At 36.4% G+C, this 25,336-nt stretch overlaps 3 protein-coding genes across 3 annotated transcripts in view; 1 reads left to right on the plus strand and 2 right to left on the minus strand.

Annotated features, from left to right (window-relative positions):
• Nucleotides 1-52: 52 nt before the first annotated feature.
• On the minus strand, nt 53-3,608 carry smim15 (small integral membrane protein 15). The gene is made up of 2 exons (XM_017723365.2): nt 3,516-3,608; nt 53-663 (listed from the first exon to the last, which is right to left on the minus strand). The coding sequence occupies exon 2, from the start codon at nt 629-631 to the stop codon at nt 407-409; it is 225 nt and encodes a 74-aa protein (XP_017578854.1). The 5' UTR covers nt 632-663; nt 3,516-3,608; the 3' UTR covers nt 53-406.
• Nucleotides 3,609-10,010: 6,402 nt separating this feature from the next.
• LOC108442999 (transmembrane protein 252) lies at nt 10,011-16,336 on the plus strand. The gene is made up of 3 exons (XM_037535884.1): nt 10,011-11,494; nt 11,601-12,051; nt 14,559-16,336. Exons 2-3 carry the CDS (start codon nt 11,690-11,692, stop codon nt 14,794-14,796), a joined length of 600 nt encoding a protein of 199 aa, XP_037391781.1. The 5' UTR covers nt 10,011-11,494; nt 11,601-11,689; the 3' UTR covers nt 14,797-16,336.
• Nucleotides 16,337-17,503: 1,167 nt separating this feature from the next.
• The window catches only part of pgm5 (phosphoglucomutase 5), a 35,922-nt gene continuing 28,089 nt past the window's right edge, over nt 17,504-25,336 (minus strand). Inside the window, exons 10-11 of the mRNA XM_017723360.2 lie at nt 23,482-23,619; nt 17,504-19,299 (exon numbers count right to left, since the gene is read on the minus strand). Coding sequence (XP_017578849.1) covers nt 19,210-19,299; nt 23,482-23,619 — 228 coding nt within the window. The 3' untranslated portion in view covers nt 17,504-19,209. The remainder of the gene's footprint in view (nt 19,300-23,481; nt 23,620-25,336) is intronic.

A 25,336-nucleotide genomic window follows, 5' to 3' on the forward strand; every position in this document is an offset into this window, starting at 1 on the left:
AACTTCTATTTGTAATACAAATCCTTTTTATTAATAAGGAGCCACAAATCTCAAAGGTTAAGATTTTTTTTTTTTTTAATAATCATAATAAAAAAAACTTCAGTGGATTGGAGGTGGAAAAACATCATAACTGGAATGCTGAGTGCTGCAATCATATAATGATATTGAAGTGAATTTTCCAAAGTATGGATCATTTTCCAGAAAAACACTGCAGTCTGGCCATTGAGTACTCGATTAATCAGCCCACACGACATGCACTCTCCAAGCACTTGATAAGGCTGCTGTTAAGCCCTGTTTTACCCCGGCCCTGCGAGAGCTGGACTGGGCTCTGACACAGCTGAGAGTGGGGCCTTGTTAGACACGGGAACACATGAGTAGATCCCTCTGCATCCCATGACATTTCAGTTCAGTCCTTCTTGGCTCTCTTGGCCTTTGCTATGTTCTCCTGCCGCTTCTGCTTCTTTTTCTGCTCACGGTCCCTGGCCTCAATCATCTTCGCAAGTTTCCAGGAAAGCAGAGCACTAGCGATGAACAGTGGGGTCAAGGCCAGGATGACCGTAGTGAGGAAGCCATATGGGTCTTTAGCTGCCCACTCCACTACATACTCTGCCCAGGCTTTGATATCGATCATCTTCTGATGAGTGCCGACGTCCAATAAAAATGCTAAAATAAGTTGAAGGAAAAAAATTGGTAAACGTGCATCAATTATACAGCACTAAACAAACATACCATAAAGCAGTTAAAATCAAACCAATAAAATACAATCTACAGCGAAACTGAGAGTTGGTTGTAGCCCAGATGTTGCTGTGACATCCCCCTTTGTTCAGTCACACCAACACTAGAAGTATGGCCCGAGAGCCAGTACACACAGCAGTGGCTTATGTGCCAGTACACACGTCTTTTTACCCTAGTTAAATCTTTCCTTCATTCACTCATTCAACCTTTACTTAAAATGAGAAATATATTAAGGTAAAGGCCTCATTTACAGTATAGCTGAGTAAAAAATTAAAATCGCAAAATTAGCCATTAAATAGCACAAATACGAAACTTAGTTAAATGGTATGATTACCATTAAGAGTCTAAATTGAAGCATGCATGTATGTCACTGTAGTCCAAGACAGAAAGGTCAAGTTGCCTCAATAAGCATTCCTCTACAATGTAGTAGGAAGCATGTTTTATTCTCATAAAACAAACTCATTTTTTCTGTTAATTTGCTCACAAGATTGAGATATTTAAAGTACATCTTCTCATCAATCCATATTCCAAGACACTTGTGACTCTTTCAATAATTGTTACACTTTTGGTAGAGATGTTGAGGTTGTTGAGATGTCATCACAGTCAATATTTCTGTCTCTGTAAGGCATTTAAGCAGTGCTGAAGGAAATTAACAACAGAATGTACAGCATCTGCAGAACAGTACAAGACTACCGTCAGCGTAAAGATTTACATTACACCTGGTTACAGAAGAAACAGTTCCATTAACATAGTGTAAATAGAACAGGCCTCAGAATTGAGCCTTGAGGGAACTCTCAAACCATTTGTAAGCAAATAGATCAAATCCACTCCTAAGAGATCTTCTTAAAAGTAACAAGCGATCCACTGTATCAAATGCTATTGAAAGATCCTTAAAAAGGACTGCAAAAAGCTTCTTTTTAGCTAAAGAAAAAAAATGTCATTTAAAAAACCAGACTAAGCTCAGAATAGACTGCTGAGATGAATGATTTAAGCTCATTATTTACTACAGATTCTGGTATTTTTTGCTAAGCATCTTCACTTGGAGACAGGCTTATAATTGTTGAGGTCAGATGCTTCAACCCCTTTATGTAGACAGGCTTACACAAGTAGCCTTCCAGAGTTAGGACCCATCCCAGTGAAAGACTGAAAGATTAAAAAAATATACATCATGTAGCAGAATGCAACTGGAGCAACAAACTTTAAAAGAATGATCAAGAGCTAATTCAACATCAGGGATTCTAGCAGCTCAGTGAGTATCACTTGCTATAAGATCAATCGAAAAGCTTTACTTGGAGATGTGTGGTTATGTTGAAGTGTAGTGTTTTTATTTATTATTATTGGCCCTTCACTTAACAATTCTATCCATTATCATTAAAATGTCTATATCTTCATTATGTTAATTCCTCCTATGTTCCTGTAACCATGAAAACTTCATTTCCTATTAAATCCAACAATTTTCCTATTTGAAATTGAATTTGTTGTCTTCTCTTTTTACTTTTTGGAGTACATCACACAAGGTAAATCATGAATGACTGTAAAATTTTACATTTGAATCCATGTTAATTCTTTCTCAAAAAATTCTTTAGACACTTATACTACATTATGTTGGACGATTTCCTTCGCTTGGGTGGGGATGAAGGGCAAGAAATTGATACGAATAGAGGACTTTAGAACAACGACAAGGGTTAAACTTCTTAAAGGCTGTACAGCATCTTACTGAAACGTTATTCCAGATTGGACTGGGGTTATTTTACATAACAGGATTTCTCATTTAGCCAAATAACTTGAGTTCAATGTTCAGGACTGTCCAACAGAGTGCATAATCAGTAGTTAGCCATGTTTATCAGGATTTGGTGCAGTGCAGAATGTGGCGCTGAATAAAAATCAGTCTACTCATAGGTTGTGATAGAATTTTTTTAAGTGGCACTACTGATAGAGGTGTGCAGAACAGGTGACAACCCAAGAACAAACAAAAAGTGTCAAAGCTCCACTGTCCGCGTCGGTTTAAAAGGTCGATACAAGGATAAGTTGTGTACATCCGGGAAAAAAAGCCTTTTTATATACAACTATTTTTATTACAACGTATTACATCGCATATATATATATATATATATATATATATATATATATATATATATATATATATATATATATATATATATATAGCCGCTGTTCTGCTGTGTCTACCGGTGTAACGGTAAACTCAGTAGCCCCTGTTCCAGTATAACCTAAGGTGACGGAGCAAAGCGGGGCAGCACAGTAGCATCTAATACAAATTTGGTTATCTATCATTAAAATACTGTCTGAATTTCGTCAAACTTGCGTTAATGTATGGAAAACATCATAAATAGACATGCCATCTGAGAAATCTGACCGCCGTGAAGGCGCAGACTAGCTGGAAAATGCACTCAGAGCCCACCTACAACTCTACTCGTTAGCTAGTTAGCTAAGCCAGCTCGTTAGACGTGTTAGTGCTGCGCTTTGTCAGGCAGATTCTTTCAGCTGATTCATAGCACGACTTCTTATAAGCTTAAAACGGAGTTAATCAATTTAAAGAAGCACTGCTACACCGATCAGGTGACGCACACGCCCTTTTTAAAGCACCCTCCTCTGATCCACTAACTAGCATAACTTTATTTAGCTAACTTTAGCATGCTGGCTAATTTAGTTCTGCTCGGATTAAATGGTGGTTTTCTGTACCGCCTAGCACAGCCCTATATATGCGACCTGGTGCTAAAGTGCAAGACAATGGCTATCAGTTTAAAGGAAACCATACCAACCTTAGGAATTAAAACTGAACCGTGTTTTCGTGAGTGACTCGCCGCTTAACGCCAGTCAGCTACACTCACAATGAAGGCGGAAGTGAAGCGTCGTCCCGACGTGTGATGCTGGTAGTTGTAGTTTTTTACTGCTCAGTCCGACCACTAGACAGACTTTTAGTTTCAAAAATGAGCCCGTGTTTATTTCTTTTTCGTTTTTTTACTTAGGTAGATAACAGATAATAGCCTGTAGTAAGTGTGCACATGCCAATGCAGTACAAGAAAGTCTAATGCTAATTCAACTGCTAACAACACTTAAATCAACAATAGCAACAACAATAATAATTACTACTAATAATTATTATGATGATGCAGTTAATAATACTAATTATACTGTAACAACATTATAAACAACAACAGCAATAATAACAATAATAATAATAATAATAAAATTGCCCTGCAATGAACTGGCGACCATGACTGCTGGCATAGGCCCCAGCACCCCCCCGTGACCCTGACGGAGAAGCGGCATGGAAATTGGATGGATGGATAATAATAATAATAATAATAATAATAATAATAATACATTTATAAATAAATAAACGTCACACGTTGCATGTTAGAGAGTTAAACATAACTGTATAAGTTCAAATATGTTATATGCTATATGTTGTCATTGGTGGTCTTGGATGGCAGCATATGTTGCTCCAAAACCTGTATGTACCTTTCAGCATTAATGGTGCCTTCACAAATGTGCAAGTTACCCATGCCATGGGCACCAACACACCCCCAGACCATCAGAGATGCTGGCTTTGAACTTTGCGCTGATAACAATCCGGACTTTTCCTCTTTGGCCCGGAGGACACAACATCCATGATTTCCAAAAACAATTTGAAATGTGGACTCGTCAGACCACAGGACACTTTCCACTTTGCGTCAGTCCATCTCAGATGAGCTCGGGCCCAGAGAAGACGGTGGCGTTTTCTGGGTGTTGTTGATATATGGCTTTCGCTTTGCATGGCAGAGTTTTAACTTGCACTTGTAGATGGATCGACGAACTGTGTTCACTGACAGTGGTTTTCTGAAGTGTTCCTGAGCCCATGTGGTAATATCCGTTACAGAATGATGACGGTTTTTAATGCAGTGCCGCCTGAGGGATCGAAGGTCACGGGCATTCAATGTTGGTTTTCTGCCTAGCAGCTTACTTGCAGAGATTTCTCCAGATTCTCTGAATCTTTTGATGATATTATGGACTGTAGATGATGAAATCCCTAAATTCCTTGAAATTGCACGTTGAGAAACGTTGTTCTTAAACTGTTGGACTATTTGCTCATGCAGTTGCTCACAAAGTGGATGTTCTCTTTCAGGGATGCTCCCTTTATACCCAATCTTGACACTCACCTGTTTCTAATTAACCTGTTCACCTGGGGAATGTTCCAAACAGGTGTTTTTTGAGCACTCAACTTTTCCATGTTTTTCCGTGTTGCAGGCATCAAATTCAAAATAAGTGAATATTTGCAAAAAACAATAAAGTTTATCCATTTGAACATTAAATATATTGTTATTGTAGTGTATTCAATTGAATATAGGTTGAAAAGGATTTGCAAATTATCGTATTCTGTTTGTATTTATGTTTTACACAACATCCCAACTTCATTGGAATTGGGGTTGTACCTCCCTTTTTGTTGATTTTTAGTTTTCAACATCATTTCAACACACCAGCCGTCCTTTCCATTGTGTAAACATATCATGATGAATGGACCAATAAAAATGCTCTAAAATCACTTGGAACAAAATCTCTTTACATTGCATTACATTGAAACGTAAGAGTGTTTTTGCCTTCTCCTGTAAAGTTAATATTTTGGAGATACTTGTTTTTCATTGGACAGCGACAATATGTACGGTTTGAGGAAAAAAAAAACTATTATTTACAGTACATTATAGGATGACAAACAGTATATGCTGTAAATAAGCACTGTGGTTTGGAGGACGATTATACAGTCAGGGAGGTTGGCTGGGTTACAGTTATGCAAATATGCATTCTGCTTTCATCAGGCTACTAAACGCTGATAAATATTTATCCAAATGGTGCTAGAATAGTGTAGTCCTTTGCCAGTGAGGTCTGGAGGGAAGAAAAGGTTTGCAAATTGGACATTCTTGGTGTTTAAAGCCCATTCTATCCACTTGAGGGCAGTATACTTGTATACAGAATACACTGGCAGGCTATCCAGTACTGCTGCACCCCTACATTCCCTGCTCACATGCTGCTCTGAGTACAGGTATCCGTTTTAGTATGTTTTTTAGTATGTAGTATGGCATTTTCCTGAACCTCCATATCACTAAGAGGGTAAGGACCACACAAGGCACTTTCAGCCAAATTGAAGTAGGACAATATGAGAATTTCAATTTCCAACATACTGGGTTTATATTTTATTAGATTTTGTATAATATCCATTTGCTTTGTTTGTATTTCTATTTCCTATCATATACTACTTCAGCTGAAGTAGTCACAGAATCCCTGTTCTATAGATACAATGCAGTTATTTATAAATAAATAAAGAAATGAAATAATGGAACATGACAAATTTAGGTTTGTAAAATGGAAAAAGGTATAATTAAAACAGTCTGCAGATAGTTTTAATAATAAAACAGTAAAAATAATAAGAATGTGCATAACAAATAGGAATAAAAGCATTAAATAGAAACAATGAAATAAAATAAAAAGAAAAAACTAAATAAAGAAGTATTTTAAATTGTAGTTATCAATAAAACATAATATACCTAAGGAAGAAAGCGATTGATAATAAAACCATAACCAGCCTAATTTTTTTTTTCTTTTTGGTAAAGAGTTTCAGTGCTTTGGTGCAGACAACAGACATTTCACCAGACATTTTGTTCTGAAAGGTTTTTTGTCTACTGTGTTTCAGCTGAAAGCTGTCATAAACCTGTTTTATCAGCTTCCTCTGGTCAGATGGTTTCAGGTTTCAGTTTATCTGGAACATCAAATATGTGGTGGATAGTTTTTAATGTGTTTTTTACTCAAGAGATAAAGGAAGATGATTGATGTTATGTCTTCAGAAATGCAGCATTAATGTAATTGTTACATTTTATTGAAAAAAATTATATTTAGTTTACAGATGCTGTTATGTGAACATATAAAGGTCTGTACAAAAGTCATAAGCAGCCATAAAGATATTTATCTTGGATGAAAGTTTGTTTTTGCCTGTAAAAACATAAATGAACACAAATACAGTCAGTCATATTCTCAGACGGCCTAACACTTTTGCACAGACATGTGCATGTTGTCATCTCCAGAAAATTTCATTATATGACACTTAAAATGTTTGTTATTCTTTATTTATTCAAATAAACAAATGCAATTTTGTTATATATATATATATATATATATATATATATATATATATATATATATATATATATATATGATATATGTATGATGTGTGTTGAGGTGTTGTCCCATGCAGCAATGCCGGGGGCGTACTCACTTTTGTGACATACTGTACACACACACACACACACACATATAAGTACACGCACCAAAAGTGTTCACTCACCCATCCAAATCATCGAATTCAGGTGTTCCTGAAATTCAATCACTTCCATGGCCACAGGTGCACTTCTGGAAGAACGGCCAAAAATTCCCATAAACACACTCCTAAACCTTGTGGAAAGCCTTCCCAGAGGAGTTGAAGCTGTGCAAGTTTGTAAGGGTGGGCCGACATGGATTAAGAATGGGATGCCACTCAAGTTCATATGCGTGTGAAGGCAGATGAGTGAATACTTTTGGAAATAGTGTGTATCTATATGCATATATATACATATCTATCTATCTATCTATCTATCTATCTATCTATCTATCTATCTATCTATCTATCTATCTATCTATGTGTATATGTGTATGCATATATATATATATATATATATATATATATACATACATATACACACATATGTATATAGCTATATATATATATATATATATATATATATATATATATATATATTGCTATATACATATATGTGTGTGTGTGTGTGTGTATGTGTATGTGTGTGTGTGTGTGTGTGCGTGTCTGTCTCAGGTAACTGGTGTCCTACATGGGAAGTGATGTCTCAGTGCCTGGCCAACTTGCTGTTGTAGAATTGACTATGAATTCTCAGAGAATCATCTTTGTAGTCTCTGAGAGTGCTTGAGGATTGAGGAAAAAAACAAAGAACACAAACATACAAGTAAATCCACAAAGGAATGACTCAAACTTTGGAGGGTTGTGGAATGGCCTAGACAGAGCTCAGATCTGAATCCTATTGAAATGCTGTGGGGAGGGATTTGAAACGGGCTGTACGTGCAATAAACCTCTCAACAATAATACAATAAAACAATAATTCTGTGTGGAGGAGTGGGCAAAATTTCTCGAAGCATATGGCAGAAACCGTGTAGACAGTTTCAGATTTCCAGTGTATTCCCATGCCCTTCTTACAGAGTCACAAACAAACAAAATGCAATTTACATTCAGTTGAATTTTGACAAAAAACTCGTAGCTCGCTGGTTTGAAAGTTCATTGTGCTGAATCTCCTGGACTTGTGAAGATAAAGCAAAGGATCAGCCATGAAAAGATTAGAGCATCTTGATAAAGTCATAAACCATATTGTTAACTCAGCATTTACACAAGATCAGACAAGATCTCCCTGTGCATGTTGCCTGATCATTCATTCCAAAGCAAAGATCATTGACGTTCAAATACAAACCATTTATAAATCATTTACAAACTTTAGTCATGTGATGTTCATTCACAAGATCTCCACCTGCCAAATAAGATAGGAGCACCATTTAACACGTGGCAGTATTTGTTGTCTGCTGAAAGTTCCTTCTGTATCTTAAAGGTACAATGCTGCTTGAAAGTTTGTGAACCCTTCATCATTTTCTCAATTTTTACATGCGACCTAAAATTCAATCAGATCTTCATTTAAGACAAAACAGGCAAAAAAGAATCCAATAAAATAAATAACACAAACAATTATATAGTTTTTATCCATTTATTGAACAAAGTGATACAACATTAAATGTTTTTGGTGACAAAAGTATGTGAATCTCTAGAATTGTCAGTATGATACAGGTGATAGTGTCAATAGGTTCAGTCAACTGGATGACAGTCAGGTATGAGTGTGGCTGAACCTTTCCTATTTAGTCAAATGAGTTTTCTGAGGACATTTTCCAATGCTCATGAAGCTGGAAGTGTTTGGACTTCACTGATCTACTGTCAGACTAGTGTACAAATGGAGGAAATGCAACACCATTGTTACCCTTCCAGATGACTGCTGAAATAAATTTAAAATGGATCTTTATGGCTTAAATGACAGATGCTATGTTTGTCAGAACCAAACACTGCATTCCAGCATAAGAATCTCCAAGAATTCCAACTGTGAAACCTGGTGGTGGCAGTATCACGGTTTGGAGCTATTTTGCTGCTATTGAACCAGGACAGTGTGCTATCATTTGACAGAGCAATGAATTCTGATTTGTATCAAGAAATTCTACAGGAGAATGAACTGAACCTCAACATAAGAAACTGCAGAAAGACAACAACCCTAAAAACAATAGTTAGCCGACAAAGAATGACTACAGCAGAAGAAATGTTATATTTTGGAACAACTGAGTCCGAAGTCCAGACCTTAATCCAATAGAAATGTTGAGGCAGACATAAGGTGTGGCATTCACACAAGAAAGCATGCCAATATAACAAAACTGAAGCAGTTCTACAGAGTAACAGGCCAACATTCATCCAAGTTAATGGGCAGGGCTGATCAATGGCGACAGGAGCTGTTTGGTTTCCAGTTCCTGAAAGCAGCGGTTCACAACTTTTGCCAACTTTTTGCCATAGACATATAATGTTAGATTACTTATTGCAATAAATTAATGAAAAGCAATTTACTTTTTGTGTTATTTATTTAATTTCCTAAATGAAGATCTGATCAAATTTTGGGTCAAATGTATCAAATTTATCACAATAATGTACAGTCATAAACTTTTAGCAAATAATTTGCCATATAAATGATTGTGATTAACAATTTAATTGTTCATTCTATTCACTTAAAGTACAAGCAAAAAGGCCAGATTGGCTTATTAGTCATCTTGCTATGTTTACTATGTCCTATCTATATTTACTTGGTATCAAGCAAATTGCTTAAATTGTAGTGTACATTCACTTTCCTACACAGAGTTTACTACTACAGATCTAGTTTGAAGCCATACTGTTACTGTTGAAGCCTGTTACTAACAGATATATAAAATCAAGCACACAGCCATGCAATCTCCATAGACAAATATTGGCAGTAAAATGTTTCATACTGAGGAGCTCAGTGACTTTAAACATGGTGCTGTCATAGGATGTCACCTTCACCACAATTCAGTCTTGCCCTGCCCTGCTAGATCTGCCCTGGTCAACTGTAAGTGCTATTATTGTGAAATGGAAAAATCTAGGAGCAACCACAATTCAGCCACGAAGAAGCAGACCAGACAAACTCACAGAGTATAGCCACCGAGCTCTGAAGCTCATAGCTTCAAAAAGTGCATTAGAGTTCCAAACTGCCTCTGGAAGTAACATCAGCACAAGACTGTGCGCTGGGAGCTTCATGAAATGGGTTGCCATGCCATCTTAGGCTTGTGGTCATGGCAGCTGCACAAAAGCCTAAAATCACTATGCACAGTGCCAAACATTGACTGGAGTGGTTTAAACCATACCGCCCTTGGACTCCGGAGCAGTGGAAATGTTCCCTGGAATGATTAATCATACATCTCTGTCTGGAAATCTGAGTGTGACAGGCGCCAGGAGAACACTACTGGAATGCACAGAGCCAACATTAAACTATGGCGGACGAGGGATAATGGCGTTTCTCAGGGGTTTTGCTCGGCCCTTAGTTCCAGTGAAGGAACTGACAAGTTTGTTGTGGAGGAACTCCAGGTGCCTGCACAAAATCCTCATCTAAAACCCCATCCAGTCACTTCGAGATGAATTGGAATGCTGTCGGACCAGGACAGCGTGCCATCATTTGACGGAGCTATGAATTCTGGATTGTATCAACCTACAATTTTAGGACATCTATACATGAACTGAATCTCAACAGCAGGTGGGTCCTGCAGAAAGACAACAACCTTAGTCAAAGTCCAGACCATAATACAATAGAAATGTTAAGACAGAAACTAAGGTGTGGCATTCATGCAAGAAAGTACGCCAACATAACAGAGTTGAAGCAGTTCTGTAAACAGGAATGGGCCCAGATTCATTTCAATGTGCAGAGATGATTGATGGTTTTAGGAATCATTTGGTTAAAGTCACTATTGCTCGAAGGGGTCAAATCAGTTTCCAGAGGTTCACATATTTTTGCCGACAATTAGCTTACTAGTGCAAAAATGAATTAAGTAACAATATAATTTTTGTGTTATTTGTTTAATTCCATTTATATATTGTTAGTTGAATGAAGATCTGACCTTACTTTTACTTGTCTTAACTTTTTGAAAAATAAAAATAAGATAAAAAAGTCTCAAGAGGTCAAGATAAAGTGTATGTATAGACTCCAAAAGGGACAACTTGCAATCGTACATTTTTACAATAATAATTATATTGCACAGAGTGTAGACGGTATATGTAATATTTTCTTTATAAAACAGAGTCTTATCAAAGTTTTATTAAATGTCTTTTTTTAGGAGAGTAATACAGCACTCATGCAAATGGTTAACCACAGTAACACTGAAAATTAAACTGCGCAGACAAAACATGACCTTTGTCTTTTTCCATCCATTTCCCTCCATCATTTTTTCCAGTTGTACTATGCATGAGTATAATGTCATTAATGAGATTATGTTCTCGGAACGTTTGGCCAAAGCACTACAGCGTGTGGGTACAAAAGCGTCTGGGCACCTTTGGAATGACGTAGTCAGTCTGCTGGCACAGAGTTGAAGATGAGGTGGAGATTACCCGACATGGGTGAGACCTTATTTTTTTACACAAGCCTTATCACAGGCTCTTAACACAGGCTTTATCACAACACAACTTCCTAACACTGCAATGAAATGTGTTGCTTAATTCACAGATTTGTGTCTCTTACCATAGAGACACGTCAGGGAGGTCAAACTTCAGTCTGTTCTTAATAAGCCCTGATCTAGAGAACCTCAAATTCAGATGCCAGCTGCTCCAGCACGGGAACTTCTGCAGTTGTTGTTCTTGCCTGTCATTGCTCTTCAGCCTTACAGAGATTTAACTGACACCATGTGTAAAAGGAAATACCTGCTGGCTGCAGCCCGCCTGGTGATGCCTGCTACTGGCTTAAGTCTCATCTGTGTGGGTGCCTACATAAAATCCATCGACAATGAAGAGGTGAAGACACTAATAGATGTCTTCACTTACATTCTCATCATCTTGGGCCTCATTTTCCTTGTTTTCGGATTGCTGTGGTCTGTTGGCCATGGAATGAAGAATGCGCTGGTCAAGTGGTCGGGGAGGAGGACCCAAAACAATGATGTCCATGTTTTTACTGTAGACAGGTAGGCTTGGATTTTCACTGCTATATGTTTTTCCAGAAACTATAGGAGATGCACTTTTGATGTAGGGATATAATTTATATAACTCATATTTCAGAACAGCTTTAGATGCCGATTTTGCAAATATGTTCCAAACCGGCAGGGCGAATACAATCATGTGTACAAAATACTAGACTATAAATAGATGTACTAATGTGCAGCATCGGCGTTGGCTCTTAAAAGCTGATCTAAACCACAAACTGTTCCTCAGAGCCCACTGGACGGTTCGTGTTTTTCCTCTGTCCCAGCAAGTAAGCTATTAAAAACAATGAACACCTGGTACAGGTGCTTGGAGCTGGGGAGAAACCAAAATGTGGACCTGTGGGGCAGTAAGGAGCAGTTTGAGAATTGCTCTACACAGTTAAGAACTACTGCTCTAAACTGTTAATATTGGTAATAATTAGGGCTGCAACTGCCTAATATTTTCATTTTCAAATATTCTGTCCAATATCACCTCAAGCATTTTTATATTCTATAATAATAATAATAAAAAAAACAAATTTAATTGTAATAATTGAATAGAAAAGTTAAGTTAAAAGTTAAGTTAAAGGTTAATTGAATGTTTTAAGTTAAGGCTGCTGCAATTTTTAAGCAGCATACATTGTGACATATATGTGCACAATGACATCATGCTAAAATATTTGCCAAATATTTTTTTTCCATTTGAATTTAATTTTGATACTTTACATCAAACAAAATGTGTCATACTGCAGTAAAACGAGGCGAGAGAGAACAACATATACATATAACTGACACATCAGAATGCTAATGCACTGATCATTTTCTGCTCTCTTTCTCAACAAACGTTTTGCAAATGAAATGAAATGATGACCAATCAGATTGTTGATGTGTGGCGCAGTAACTAATTGTGTCCTACCCAGAATCATGCAGTAAGCATGCACAATGAGCAGGAGATACAATGGTTGTTAAATGTTATTATTGCGTTAGATGATTATTTAATAGTTTAAAAACAGTATTATGCTGCTCTGGAGTTCAGAACTGCCTCCAGTTCTGCACACATATTCTCTCTTTGCACACTAACCTGTGTATGTTTTAGCAACCAGCAGCCACAAAGCAGCCAGCTCTTGACAAGGGAAGCGATTCGGCTTGCAGTGCAGATACTGAAGATGTTGAAAATATATAAATAAAAATGAAAAAATACAAACTACTTTTCGCTGAGCTTATATTATTAAAAAGTTCAGAGATCTGTATGATTGTTTTTGGCAGTTGTAGTCCTAAAATGTTCATTTCTCACTGCATGCCTGGATCTTTCCCTCTTAAAAAAAAGGGCTTACAAGGGTTCTTTGTTGATAACAATAGTTCTACATAGAACCATGAACTCTAAAAGATTTATTAATCACCCAAACGCCAAGACTTACATACTAAGCCTTATTCAGTGACAACAGGGACTTCAGTACAAATGGATTGAGTGATTCTTAGCTTATAGAATTAAACTATAAACTGTAATTAAACTTTCACCAAGCAGAAACCTCACTTGAGCACTTTTTTAAGAGTGTACCAAATCTGGTACCCCTGATCTTGCTGCGAACAGCAGTGAGTGGTGGTGGAGCACAAAAACAGCATATAAACTCAGCTATAGTAGTCGGTGCAGTCTAAATAATCTTCCTACAGCTCAGGAAAGCTAGCTGAATTCTGCTGAAACTTTCCATGGTTTATATGATTTTACATTAATCCAATATATTGAATATATGCAGCCACTATATTATATTAAAATCCCAGGCTTACTACAAACTAAGGCTGATTAAGCAGTAACTACAGAGACTTCGGCGGAAACTGGCTGAGCAATTCTTTGGTTATAGAAGTGTGTAATAAAACTTTGGGCCTGTCCGCGGGCCCTGTCCATTCAAGGGGTTAAACGAATAATCCAGTGTTTTCGGCACTGGATTGTATTTTAAATTCAACAAATGCAGCAGATAGAGTTTAATTTTAATCTCAGTGGATTTTGTAGAATGAAACATTCCATCAACCAAACTCCCTGCGCTGCTTGAATCATTTTAGATAGACGACAATGACATAGTACAATGAGCAATGCGCATAACGTATCCATACCTGGGTATATCCATATCAGGACTGGTCTAGAAGAACCCTGTCTTGCGTTGGCACAGATAGCTAATTGACATTCAATATTAGTTGATAACGGCAATCTGTTAAGATGAATCCACAATGACGAATCCATAAATTCTTTCCATTACTCATTTTTTCTCACGTTATCTAAACGATTGTTTCAAGCAGTACTAATAATTCCAAGTGCAAGGTATTAAACCTAAAGAATTGACCAGACTATGAACGATGTTGTATTGGTACATCTTTTACACATAAATACATACATTATATAAACACAATTGTTGCCAAAACTAAGAAATAGAAGAAAGAATTGTTGATGTTAGATATTATTAATGTGGAAGTAAAAGAAAAAAATGGATGATATAAACTTTGTCTTTGTTTCTCAGGCCATGCACCTTTCCTCCATCATATGAAGAATCCGAGGTCAGAAATAACGCTGAAGAGGGGACTGTTCGGCGATGGCTGGGCTTAGCCCCTCCAGTGTACACTGAGAGCAGCTTAGAGATTTGCACTGAAAATTTCAGCTATGAAGAACCACCTACATACCAGCAAGCTGTTCTCCATAGCCCAGCTGCTCCACAAACCACCTGTCTACCAACAAACAGCTCTGCAGAGCCACTGTGAGACGTTGCTCTCTCTGGACTGGATTGAGAGAGAAGCACACCAAGTGAGTGAAGAAGATGCTTCACACCTCGCTGCCTTAGGAGTGATGCGATTCAGAAAAGTCATCCTGTTCTGGGATGATGACTGAAAAGTATGAGATATTTTAACAGTCTGTGAGGAGAGACTGGAGAAAATGCAGACTGTGTGATGCAGTGAATGTGGGCAAGAAAGTGGTAGCACTGCTTCTGAACAACCATGAAAATAAGACCCACTGCTGATGAGAAAAAGACTGGACGCTGTCATAGTCAGTAGTTGTATTGAGGGTCCAGAAGAGGATAGTTTTTGTCTAGGAACATGATGTGATCAGTCTGTGTAATTGCTCTAGGCCTGGTTTTCAAAGCATCAAAGCACAATGGTGGTAGGGTTATTTGGAGTGCTATGGAACAGGGGTGTCCAAGGTCCGGCTCCCGGGCAAAAACATGCCCTGCGGACAGATTGTATTTGGCCTGTGGCTTCTCTCTTACAATGTATTACAGGTGGCCTGCCAGGCAGTGTGCTTCAGTTCAGGGTGGTATCAGAGCCGCAAAACTTACAGTGTGTTGCACCACACTGCGTTAAAAAAGTTAGCTAAATGTAAGAGCTTCCAGACTAGACCTACAATTTAATATACTTCATAATGTTTAGTCATGATGAAGGCCAAAAAGCACAAAGGTGACAATGAGAATTTCAAGAGAAGTGGAACTCAGAACACCTTTTCATCAGAAGCCACAGCATTGTGTGCCTCATATGGCAACCATAAGGAATTTAATACCAAAGAGATTCTGAAATAAAATATATATTTTACAATGAATACTCGACGTTTGTTATCAGTTCAATAAATGTTTGTTCTATGTGTTTTCCTTATAATGAATGCTTGTTTTTTTATATTTTATAAATAATAATTTGAGACAGTAGTGTACAGTGTACAACAAGTACGGTAGTATGCAAAAGTTGGAATACACCTGAACAGATTATATTTTATTTATTCATTTATTTTAATCGAAAATAATTTAACACATCCTCTACAGGTCACATACATAAATGTCTCATTTCCTGTAAACTATAGTTCACAATTTCTATCTGTTTCAAAAAAATAAATATAACTAACATTAACTTTTGCACATTTAATATTTTACATGATTCCTCTATTACATTGAATTAATCCAATATGGCCTCCTTTAATAATGTTTGGACACCCCTGCCATAGAAGAAGTACTTTTGATTCCTTGACTTCCTAAACAAGATGTGAATGTAAAAATTATGTACATAATGTAAAGATTTAAATTAATTATCCTTTTATCCAACAGCCATTTAGGAACCTTCATTTTTAAGGTTGTAAAGTATCAGTTTGAACAGTGAAACAATGATTACTAATTTATGATCTGTACATATATGAAAAATGTTTGAAGCTGAACTGGTCAAACCGAACAGCTGAAACAGACATAAAAGTGTACCCAAACTTTACTGATAGGTCAAGCTAGCATGTTTTATATGTTGGTATTAATAAAGAATTACAATAAGACTTTCATGGTCGTTGTGTAATCAAATGCGCTTTTACATTTACTGTTATGTGTTCAAGATTTAGGGGGGGATTTTCAACATAAATCAGTGGTTAAGATATGAACAAAGTCATTCAGAGCTGTTTACTGTGAAATGCTTTGTCCTAAAGAAAGTGACAGAGTCATAAATGTTTAAAGTGATGGTGATAGGAACTAGACATCTGAAGAGTTTAATGTCTTTGAAAGCTATCACAAAGAAATGGTTGAGAACACACTGCAGTATATATTGTTTTCTGGCCTAAAATATATTTTAGCTTCTGGCCTAAAATATATTTTAAATACATACATGGTGGTATGTTACATGCAGGGTATTGTATATCAGAATATTACCCAAAGAAAACTAGTTTTTCCAGATTTACATCCATTATCAACATCATGTGTGTGTGTAATATGAAAGCTCAGATGAAAGTTGTATGTTCCATGGCCATTTTGCATAGTGAATAAAATGGTTACATTTGCACTGGAAACATATGACCTTGGGGTGTATTTCACAAAGCAGACTTTTTCAGTTTAACTTGGTACTATATTGAAGTTTTCATGGACTCCTAGCTATTAACTACTAATACTACTACTATTAATATTAGTAGTATAATAACTTTGTAGGTAGCTTGACCAGAGAAGGATAGGTCCCCCGCCCTTGTGCGACTTGGTTCCTCCCAAGGTTTCTTCCTCAGCTCTGAGGGAGTTTTTCCTTGCCATTGTCTTGCTCACCTGGGGGTTTTTACATTTCATGTTAAAACTTTGTCTTTACTGGAATTCTGTGAAGCTGTTTTGTGACAACATCAGTTGTAAAAATTGCTATACAAATAAATTTGACTTGATATGATTTGAACTTAAGCCTGGAGTTAAGCTTGTCCAATTAAAACAGAGCTAATATTATTTGAAGCTTAAGTTAGCTGACTAACTGAGAAGTTCTCCTTAATGAAGTACCCCCTAGTACTTATCACCACCACTGTAAATAAATCTAATATCAGCATTTGGGATTGGCTTTGTAGATGAAGAGTAAGCACCAATCTTGGATTAAACTGCACGTCAATGGGAAATTACCTTTGAAAACCATTTTTCTTTAGTCATCATTTAAGAAATTCCCTCTGAAACAATCTAGGCATCTAATGCATCTCAATACCGCATTCCAAGTCACACAAAAGACAGTTTATTTAAGTAAAACATAGCATACAAAATTAAATATATTGGCATTGCTATTTGAACTCTGTTTCTTTCCGGTTGTTAAACTTAAATCTCCTAAACTGGATCAGAAGTAATGATTATTTGGAGTTTCCATCTGTAAAGATGGTTCTATTGTTCAAGACTTCACATTTCAAAAAGTGGTAGTGGTAGTCTTTAAAAAAGACTTGCAAAACAAAACCAGTGTTAGCAGGCCACAAGCTGTAATATATCGTCAAAAAAAACATGCTTCATACACAACACTTTGCATTTTGGACCGTAATTCTAGATTCTGCAATATTTCTTATAATATTGTATTAAAATATGCTCATACACATGGAGTGACTGAATGAATTTGCTCCCTTATATCAACTGAATGCAGTTTTCCAGTAACAACTAGTTACTTTACAGGGAGATATGCCAATATTTTTAAGGATGCACATTCATGCACATTTATTTGTCAATGGTGATGACAAAAATTTGGGCATGATTTTATTAGTTTTGTTGATTTTCTAAGTTAAAATATGTAAAATTCTCTGCAGAAAATTTAAATGAATAGACTGTCAATTATAAGGCACATGGCATATGTTGACTTATTTTCAGTTAGAAAATCAACAAAATATGCAATGTGACCAGGGTTTTCAAACTTCTACATTTATAAAATGTAGATATTAGGACTACATCAACTTAGATTTGGTGAAATAATTGATATTTTTCCTGATATAGTGCATCCCTAAATATTTTGACCTCATATATATCAAACTGATCCAATCCGTTGGCTGCAGTTGTGCACATCATTATCATTACTGAGAATGCCCCTTTCACACTACATGATCAACCACTCAAAACTTTTACTCTTCGCTTGAATGTTTTAGAAATGCATTCTTATGAAGCTGCGCTTTAAAATGAAAGGTGCACTGTGTGATTGTTTTGGAACAGCAGTGGAGATTCTGCTACTCCATTTGCTAAACTAATGGGAGGCTTTGCAGACCCATCCTCAAATTCACAAACAGAGCTCTAAATGACAGGTCACTTTATCATATTGGCATTATCATAATTATTATCATAATTGTTTTCAGTGGTAAATGTTTATAGGCAATAGTAGTACATTTTAATAAATACTAAAGTAATACACAACAGCAGTAAATGTTTGAGTGCAATCATGGTGAATGTGTAAACAGAGTATTTGAAAAAAATTCTGAAATCCTTTCACCTCATAGTGCTCTGATGAACTCTGGACCAATGGCACACCATGGCTGAAAAATGCAGTGTGAAAGAGGCATTGTGGGCAAATACTATACCGTAATCCTTCTGCTCCCTTTGGATATTTTTGTGGTTCACATACAACTGTGCAACATATAGGTCAATCCTTAAAGAGAGAGCTAGAGAGACTAAAGAGTTGAAGGGAAAAGGAGGCATGGAAATAAAGGAGTGATAAAAATAGAAAGACAAAGAAAGAGATGTTGTTTAGTTTGTGAAACAGCAGCAGAATCATAAACAGTGTAAATAGGACAGTGAGACATTCTGCAGACTAAAAGTACACAGTCATGGCTGCAGGATGGGGAAAGTGATGGCTAGGTTATGAAAGACTGTAAAGAAAATGGTGGAGACCAGATCCTAGAGGAAAGGCTTTCTGGTGCTTTGGCCCCTGGTGTGCGTCGCTGCGCCCAGCTCAGGTGATCACAGTGGGGCCCCTGCGTCCCGTCCGCTCGTGGATGTCTGAAATCTTTAGAGCGATGGCAATGAGGGGACCCAGCACAACCTGTAATGAGGTAGAGTGGTCAGGTAGAATCTACAGTGTTGCAGTAAAACGGTTATTACCGTATTGTGCAGTACTGTGCAAAAGTCAGAGACCTTGCATCATTTATTTACTTTCCAGTCAAAACAGCCATTAGGTAAAAGTTATTTCCTCTCCAGCATTAAAAAAAGAAAATATATTTAACAAAATTACAAGCTCAGTAACTAAATATAGTAACAATTTTCAGTATTTAGTGCGTTCACCCTCTGCCTTTACCTCTGCCTCAGCTTCCACTAACTTCATAAAATCTTTGTTTTTCAAAGAAATCTGCAGTTATTTCCTCACACTTCCAAAGTTCATTCTCAGAAGTTGGCTCCATTTTAAATAGTAAATAGTTAATTGTTCTGAGATCACCAACAGCTTCTGAACTTGATTTGGAAACTTTCTTAATTTTGCTTTTTTTAATGTCTTTTTCTGAATAACAGCATTTTTTTTTTGTGTTTATTAAGATCTGAAGCAACAGCAGAGTTTGACTATCCTATCTCTAAAAAATAGAAGGTCTAATAATAAAAATAATAATAAGAAGAAGACTTGCTTCATACAGTACACCTCACAGACAAAAAGAGACAATAAAAATGATATAAAATATAATAAAAAAAGAAAACCTAAAAGCAAGACGGACTTAGACAGCTACATTTGGAGCATATCCAGAGTTTGTTCCAGCAGTTGGCAGCATAATGACTGAATGTTGTCTCACCCGATTTGTTTCTGATTCTAGGCACTGCTAACTGACTGGTTCAAGCAGCTCAGTAACATATTTTGATCCAAGGCCATTTAGCAGTTTAAATATAATTAGGAGCACTTTAACATCAATTCTGTTTGTCAGGTCTTGAGGATTGGAGTAACGTGCTTGGATCTCTTAGTTCTTGTAAGTATTCTAGCAGCTGCATTTTGAATAAGCTGTAGCTGTCTGACTGTGCCAGTTTCAGGCACAAGGGCCTAGGCCGCCAAGGGCCCCCCTGCAATCTCCCACTGCCTGTGCATCTGGGATTCTCTGCTCTCTCAACTGCTACTGCGACCCTATCTGGATTAAGCGGTTAACGACGATGACGAAGATGATGATGATGTCTGACTATGGCCTTGGAAAGGCCAGTAAAAAGATCACTTCAGTAGTCCAGGCTGCTAGAGATAAATGCATGAATTAATTTTCCTAGGTCTGAAATTTTTGAACTTTGATACATTGAGATGAGATGGTAACTGTTGAAACTCTGATCTGATCTTGCATGGCTGTTCTCACTGTTTCAATAACTTTTAGTAACATATATATATATATATATATATATATATATAAAATATAATATATAAATACAGTTTTAGAAATGCCTATTTTTTCACTAGCTAACATGAGACCTCTCGAATATCAGTGAGTATTTTGCACACTGTGTAGAAGTGAATATACTGAATCGCACACACTCATTCATGCCCTTTTAACTGGTTGTTCTGTATTTCTCTTTTTATTAGTCAGAATGCACTAACAATAAAGGAATGTCGGTGTGTACCCGAGACACACTCAAACTCAAGTGAGAAGAAAAACAGGATCATTAAAGTCTTCATAACAAAGACACAGTTAATCTTTATCTTCAGATCGTCGACCCTGCGTAAGGACTCTCAGTTTAACCTACATAGAAGTTATAAACACATCGCCAAGAAGTGTCTACTAGGTATTGCCCTTTGATTGCTTAGTCATACCACAGTCACAGAAAAGCTCAGGGTTATTCTTCAATCATCCTGGTTTATGCTGGCTGCAGGCATAATTTAATGGCTGGTTGGGGTTTAGTGGAGGCCAAAAAAAAACAGGCTGACAAACAATACGCCAAACAAGCAGTCAATGACTTCCCTTGGGTTTTTACCACATAAAATTAATGAAACATTCACATCAAATGAATAATATTGATGAAATATTGTATCTTGTATAAAACCACTCTCAGGCAGAACTGCTCATAATAGACTGCAGAGGTCTGTGCAACAGTTAATAATAATAAATAACAAATAAAAGTGAGATACGTATCTGCTTCTTAACTCTTTCACAAGTCACCAACAACCTTTATCTTCCACTGTTTATCACCTAATGGTCCTTCCTGATATTATATATGACTGTATTTTATCTTATTGGAATGTTATTCATTACAACCTCAGTCTTTACCTGTGAACTAATCTGAGCATCCAAACTCAGAAGCTTGGATGCAGGGCAGAAGCTTTTTTTAATGAAAAGCAGAAACAATGTTTAAAACTTCTGGGAATAACTTTAAAAATCCTTCTTGCATGAGTCTGTGAAGCTGTCCACATCATGATTCTGAGAAGGCTTACAGTTCAGTCTGTTTAAGTCTGAGTGTAAAAGAAATGTAAACACATAGATGACGATGAGTAATGTTTTTGGAATTACCTTGATTGTGAGAAGGAGAAAATGCAAAATGCAACTTCTAAGACTGAAGTGGAGGCTCTGGTGGACAAACATCCTTACAAATTTCCTTGAAGTCTCTCAAAAAAATGGAAGTAATAAAGCAAAAAGGTGGACATGCTAAATACTTAATACAATGTTAATAAAACGCTACCTACTAAATAAAAAAATGTAGCTGTTGAGGCTTTTGTGTACAGTGCAAAGGTTTTACATACTTGAGAAAATTAGAATTAAGCATTTATTTGCACAGTAAAGCACTAACATCAGAATAAAAACAAATAATATTTAACAATTTGTATACAAAAAATTGTTTAACCATTTCCATTTCCTCTGTGTTTTTCTGATGATGTGTGGTGTTTTACACATGTGACACAAAGAAAAGAGATTTTCTACAATGTGATTAGGTGTCTAAAACCTTTGCACAGCACTGTATGTTTCTAGATTTTTCATGATTTTAGATAAATTTGTAATTTGTACTTAACTGCCTGTTGATCCTGTTGACATTTGGATCATGATGAGTAAGAGAATTACGTGACTTTAAAAGAGGGCAATTTAAGTATTTTCTACATTCATGTAACAAGAATGCATTGATTAAAAAACTACAGAAGAAAACAGGTTTGGTTCATTTTCTCTTCCATGTTTTTTCCCATCAGCCACTGCATGGAAAACATAATTTTCCCAACTGGCCTAAAAGTTTGCATGTAATGTTAGGCACCTAGAAATTTTGTTTGAAAGGTTATTTAATTGGGCATTATTTACTCAGAAAATCATGCATATTAGAATAAACAGAAATAACATCAATACAACAAATAGTAATTTTATGTATGTTGATGTGTTTATTTAAACACTTCAAAACCTCCCCTTATGACAGCCTGATTATATGTGTAGTTAGCGTCTAATAACTGGTTGCTTAATGAGTGCATCATTACAGTAAATCAGATTTGTTTATTGTGGAATAGTACAAATAGGGGTCATGAAGGTTATGTCTGGAAACTAACCTGTGTTCTTCTAATCAGTAAGAATTCTTAATTCATAAACTTCATTCTGCTTGTTTTAATTTGTATTTATTGTATATAATTTGTATATATCATATAGAGTTTTTAATAGTAAATGCATTTTGCACAGTACTATATGGTGCAATGCTGGATTACAATTTAATTCATGATTTAATATTTACGTTTTGTTGATTTTGAAGTGAAAATAAGGTAACACATCCTCTACAGGGAACACACTTAAATATGGCATCATAATTTTAGTGCACATTTCTAATTTCTTTGCTGAATTTAACATGTTGGAAAAACATAAAATATAAAATGTGCCATAACTTTTGCAAGCGCCACATTTTATGATGTTTTTCATTATACTAAATTCAGCAAATGAACAGTAATCATGTATTAAAATGTGTTCTCTGTATCAGTAAAGATATGAATACATAACACCATGATGTAAAAAAGATACTCAAGAAAAATACTTATCACATACTGATATGCACTGCATGCTGTGTGTTGAAAAGACACCCCATCATTAACAGTCATTAGCACTGATAGCATACATCAAAGCATGTTCTTTATTATATTACGGTAGTGATAAAGGTCTGACTGCTTAAGATTGCTCAATGTTGTTTATATAAGGGGGCTGTCAAAGAGCATCACCATAACAACTTACAAAATGTCATCATTAGCTTGCTATATTTGTTGCTACAAAAGCAAAGAAACAGTTCATGAGGTATGAGTGTGTATGCATGTTACCTGCGTCTCTCTACTATGTCTCTCGGGATCTCTCTCGTAGCTCTCAGCATAGATGCGGATGGTAGTCCCCACTCCAGCTCCAGAACCACTTAGCCGGAACACAATGCGGGACGAGTCTGTGAAGATGATCCTCAGACCCTGTAAGACATATAGATATATATACAGTACTGTGTGAAAGTTTGAGGCATCTAAGCAAATTTTTAAACAATTTACCTCAGTGAGTTTATCACAATATGCATTAGAATAAAGTCATATTCATAATTCAAATAAACAAAAACAATAAAAAGTAACAAGAATTTCTTATTAATATCATCAATTACATCATGAGAACAATTTAATGAAGCACTGAGAGATATAATCCCTCCAACGTGTCCTGGGTCTTTCCCCAGGGTCTCCTCCCTGTCGGACATGTCTGGAACACCTCCCTAGGGAGGTGTCCAGAGGCCATCCTTACCAGATGCCTGAACCACCTCAACTGGCTTCTCTGAACGTGGAGGAGCAGCGGCTCTACTCCGAGCCTCTCCCGAATCGCTGAGCTTCTCACCCTATCTCTAAGGGAGAGCCCAGCGACCTTGCAGAGAAAGCTCATTTCGGCCGCTTGTATCCGCGATCTCGTTCTTTTGGTTACTACCCAAAGACCTCGTGACCATAGGTGACAGTCAGAACATAGATTCACCGTCATAAATTGACAGCTTCGCCTTCTGACTCAGCACTCTCTTCACCATGACGGACCGGTATAGGGTCTGCATTACTGCAGACGCCGCACCAATCCGCCTGTCAACTTCTCGCTCCATCCTTCCTTCACTCGTGAACAAAATCCCAAGATATTTAAACTCCTCCACTTGGGTCAAGACTTCACTCCCAACCTGGACAGAGCATTCCACCCTTTTCTGACTATTTTCCTTAATATTCTGTAAATTTAGTTTATTCAAATATTAACACTTTTCTCAGCAAATAAACACACACTACACAAATAAACAGATTTTGAAAATGTGTCTTTTGCACAGTACTATATATATATATATATATATATATATATATATATATATATATATATATATATATATATATTTACATTTATTTGTGACTTTCACAGTGAACAACTCTGAATGACTTTGTTCACATCTTAACCACTGATTTATGTTGGTTTTTTTTTTTGTGAAAAATCTTGATCACGTAGCAGTCAACATAAAAGTACATTTCATTGCACAACGACCATGAAAGTCTTTTAAAAAAAACAAAAAACAAACTAATGTTTTGAAACATGATGAGTCAGTACAACTTAAAAAATGTATTATGGTACAATTATGTTCCCTGATTAAAGGCACTAAGATGTACGCATGAGGGCACATCTGACCATTTCAAATATATATATATATATAGTGTGAGTGTGTGTAAAGAAAAAGCAGAAAACTAATAAACAGACTAACTAGGTTTATTCTGATGAATATCATGACAAAATTTGTGACAGTCTTATCTGAGAAAAATTGGCAAACCTGACTGTTGCAATATCTGAATGTTTAAATATAAGCCTAAATTGTGCACATTTTAATATACAAAATAAGCTACATAAACCCTGTGAATGAAATGAAATGATTAAAACTAAGCGTAATCTAAGCTAATTTTAGCTTTTGGTTCCAATCAAATTAACATCTGATTATCAAAAAGACTCCTGTTGTGCAGTTGGGAAGATGCTCCACTAGATGTCAGTAGAAGGCAAGCATATAGACAGACGGCTAGTAAGTGCTGTTGAGTGCTGGTGTAGAGTGAAAGATGTACCAACAGGGCCGTAGATTGCATCCACCAGACCAGCAGTGTGTTAATGTCCTAGGAATGGGATGACATGAAAATATAC

Source organism: Pygocentrus nattereri, chromosome 28 (genome assembly GCF_015220715.1).
Source record: "Pygocentrus nattereri isolate fPygNat1 chromosome 28, fPygNat1.pri, whole genome shotgun sequence".
NCBI lineage: Eukaryota > Metazoa > Chordata > Actinopteri > Characiformes > Serrasalmidae > Pygocentrus > Pygocentrus nattereri.

Bases quoted from the DNA above. Each gene is read 5' to 3' on its own strand.
- smim15 (XM_017723365.2), bottom strand. From the start codon at position 631: ATGATCGATATCAAAGCCTGGGCAGAGTATGTAGTGGAGTGGGCAGCT.
- LOC108442999 (XM_037535884.1), top strand. From the start codon at position 11,690: ATGCCAGCTGCTCCAGCACGGGAACTTCTGCAGTTGTTGTTCTTGCCT. The intron at 12,052-14,558 runs GTAGGCTTGGAT...TTTGTTTCTCAG, and splicing joins CATGTTTTTACTGTAGACAG to GCCATGCACCTTTCCTCCAT.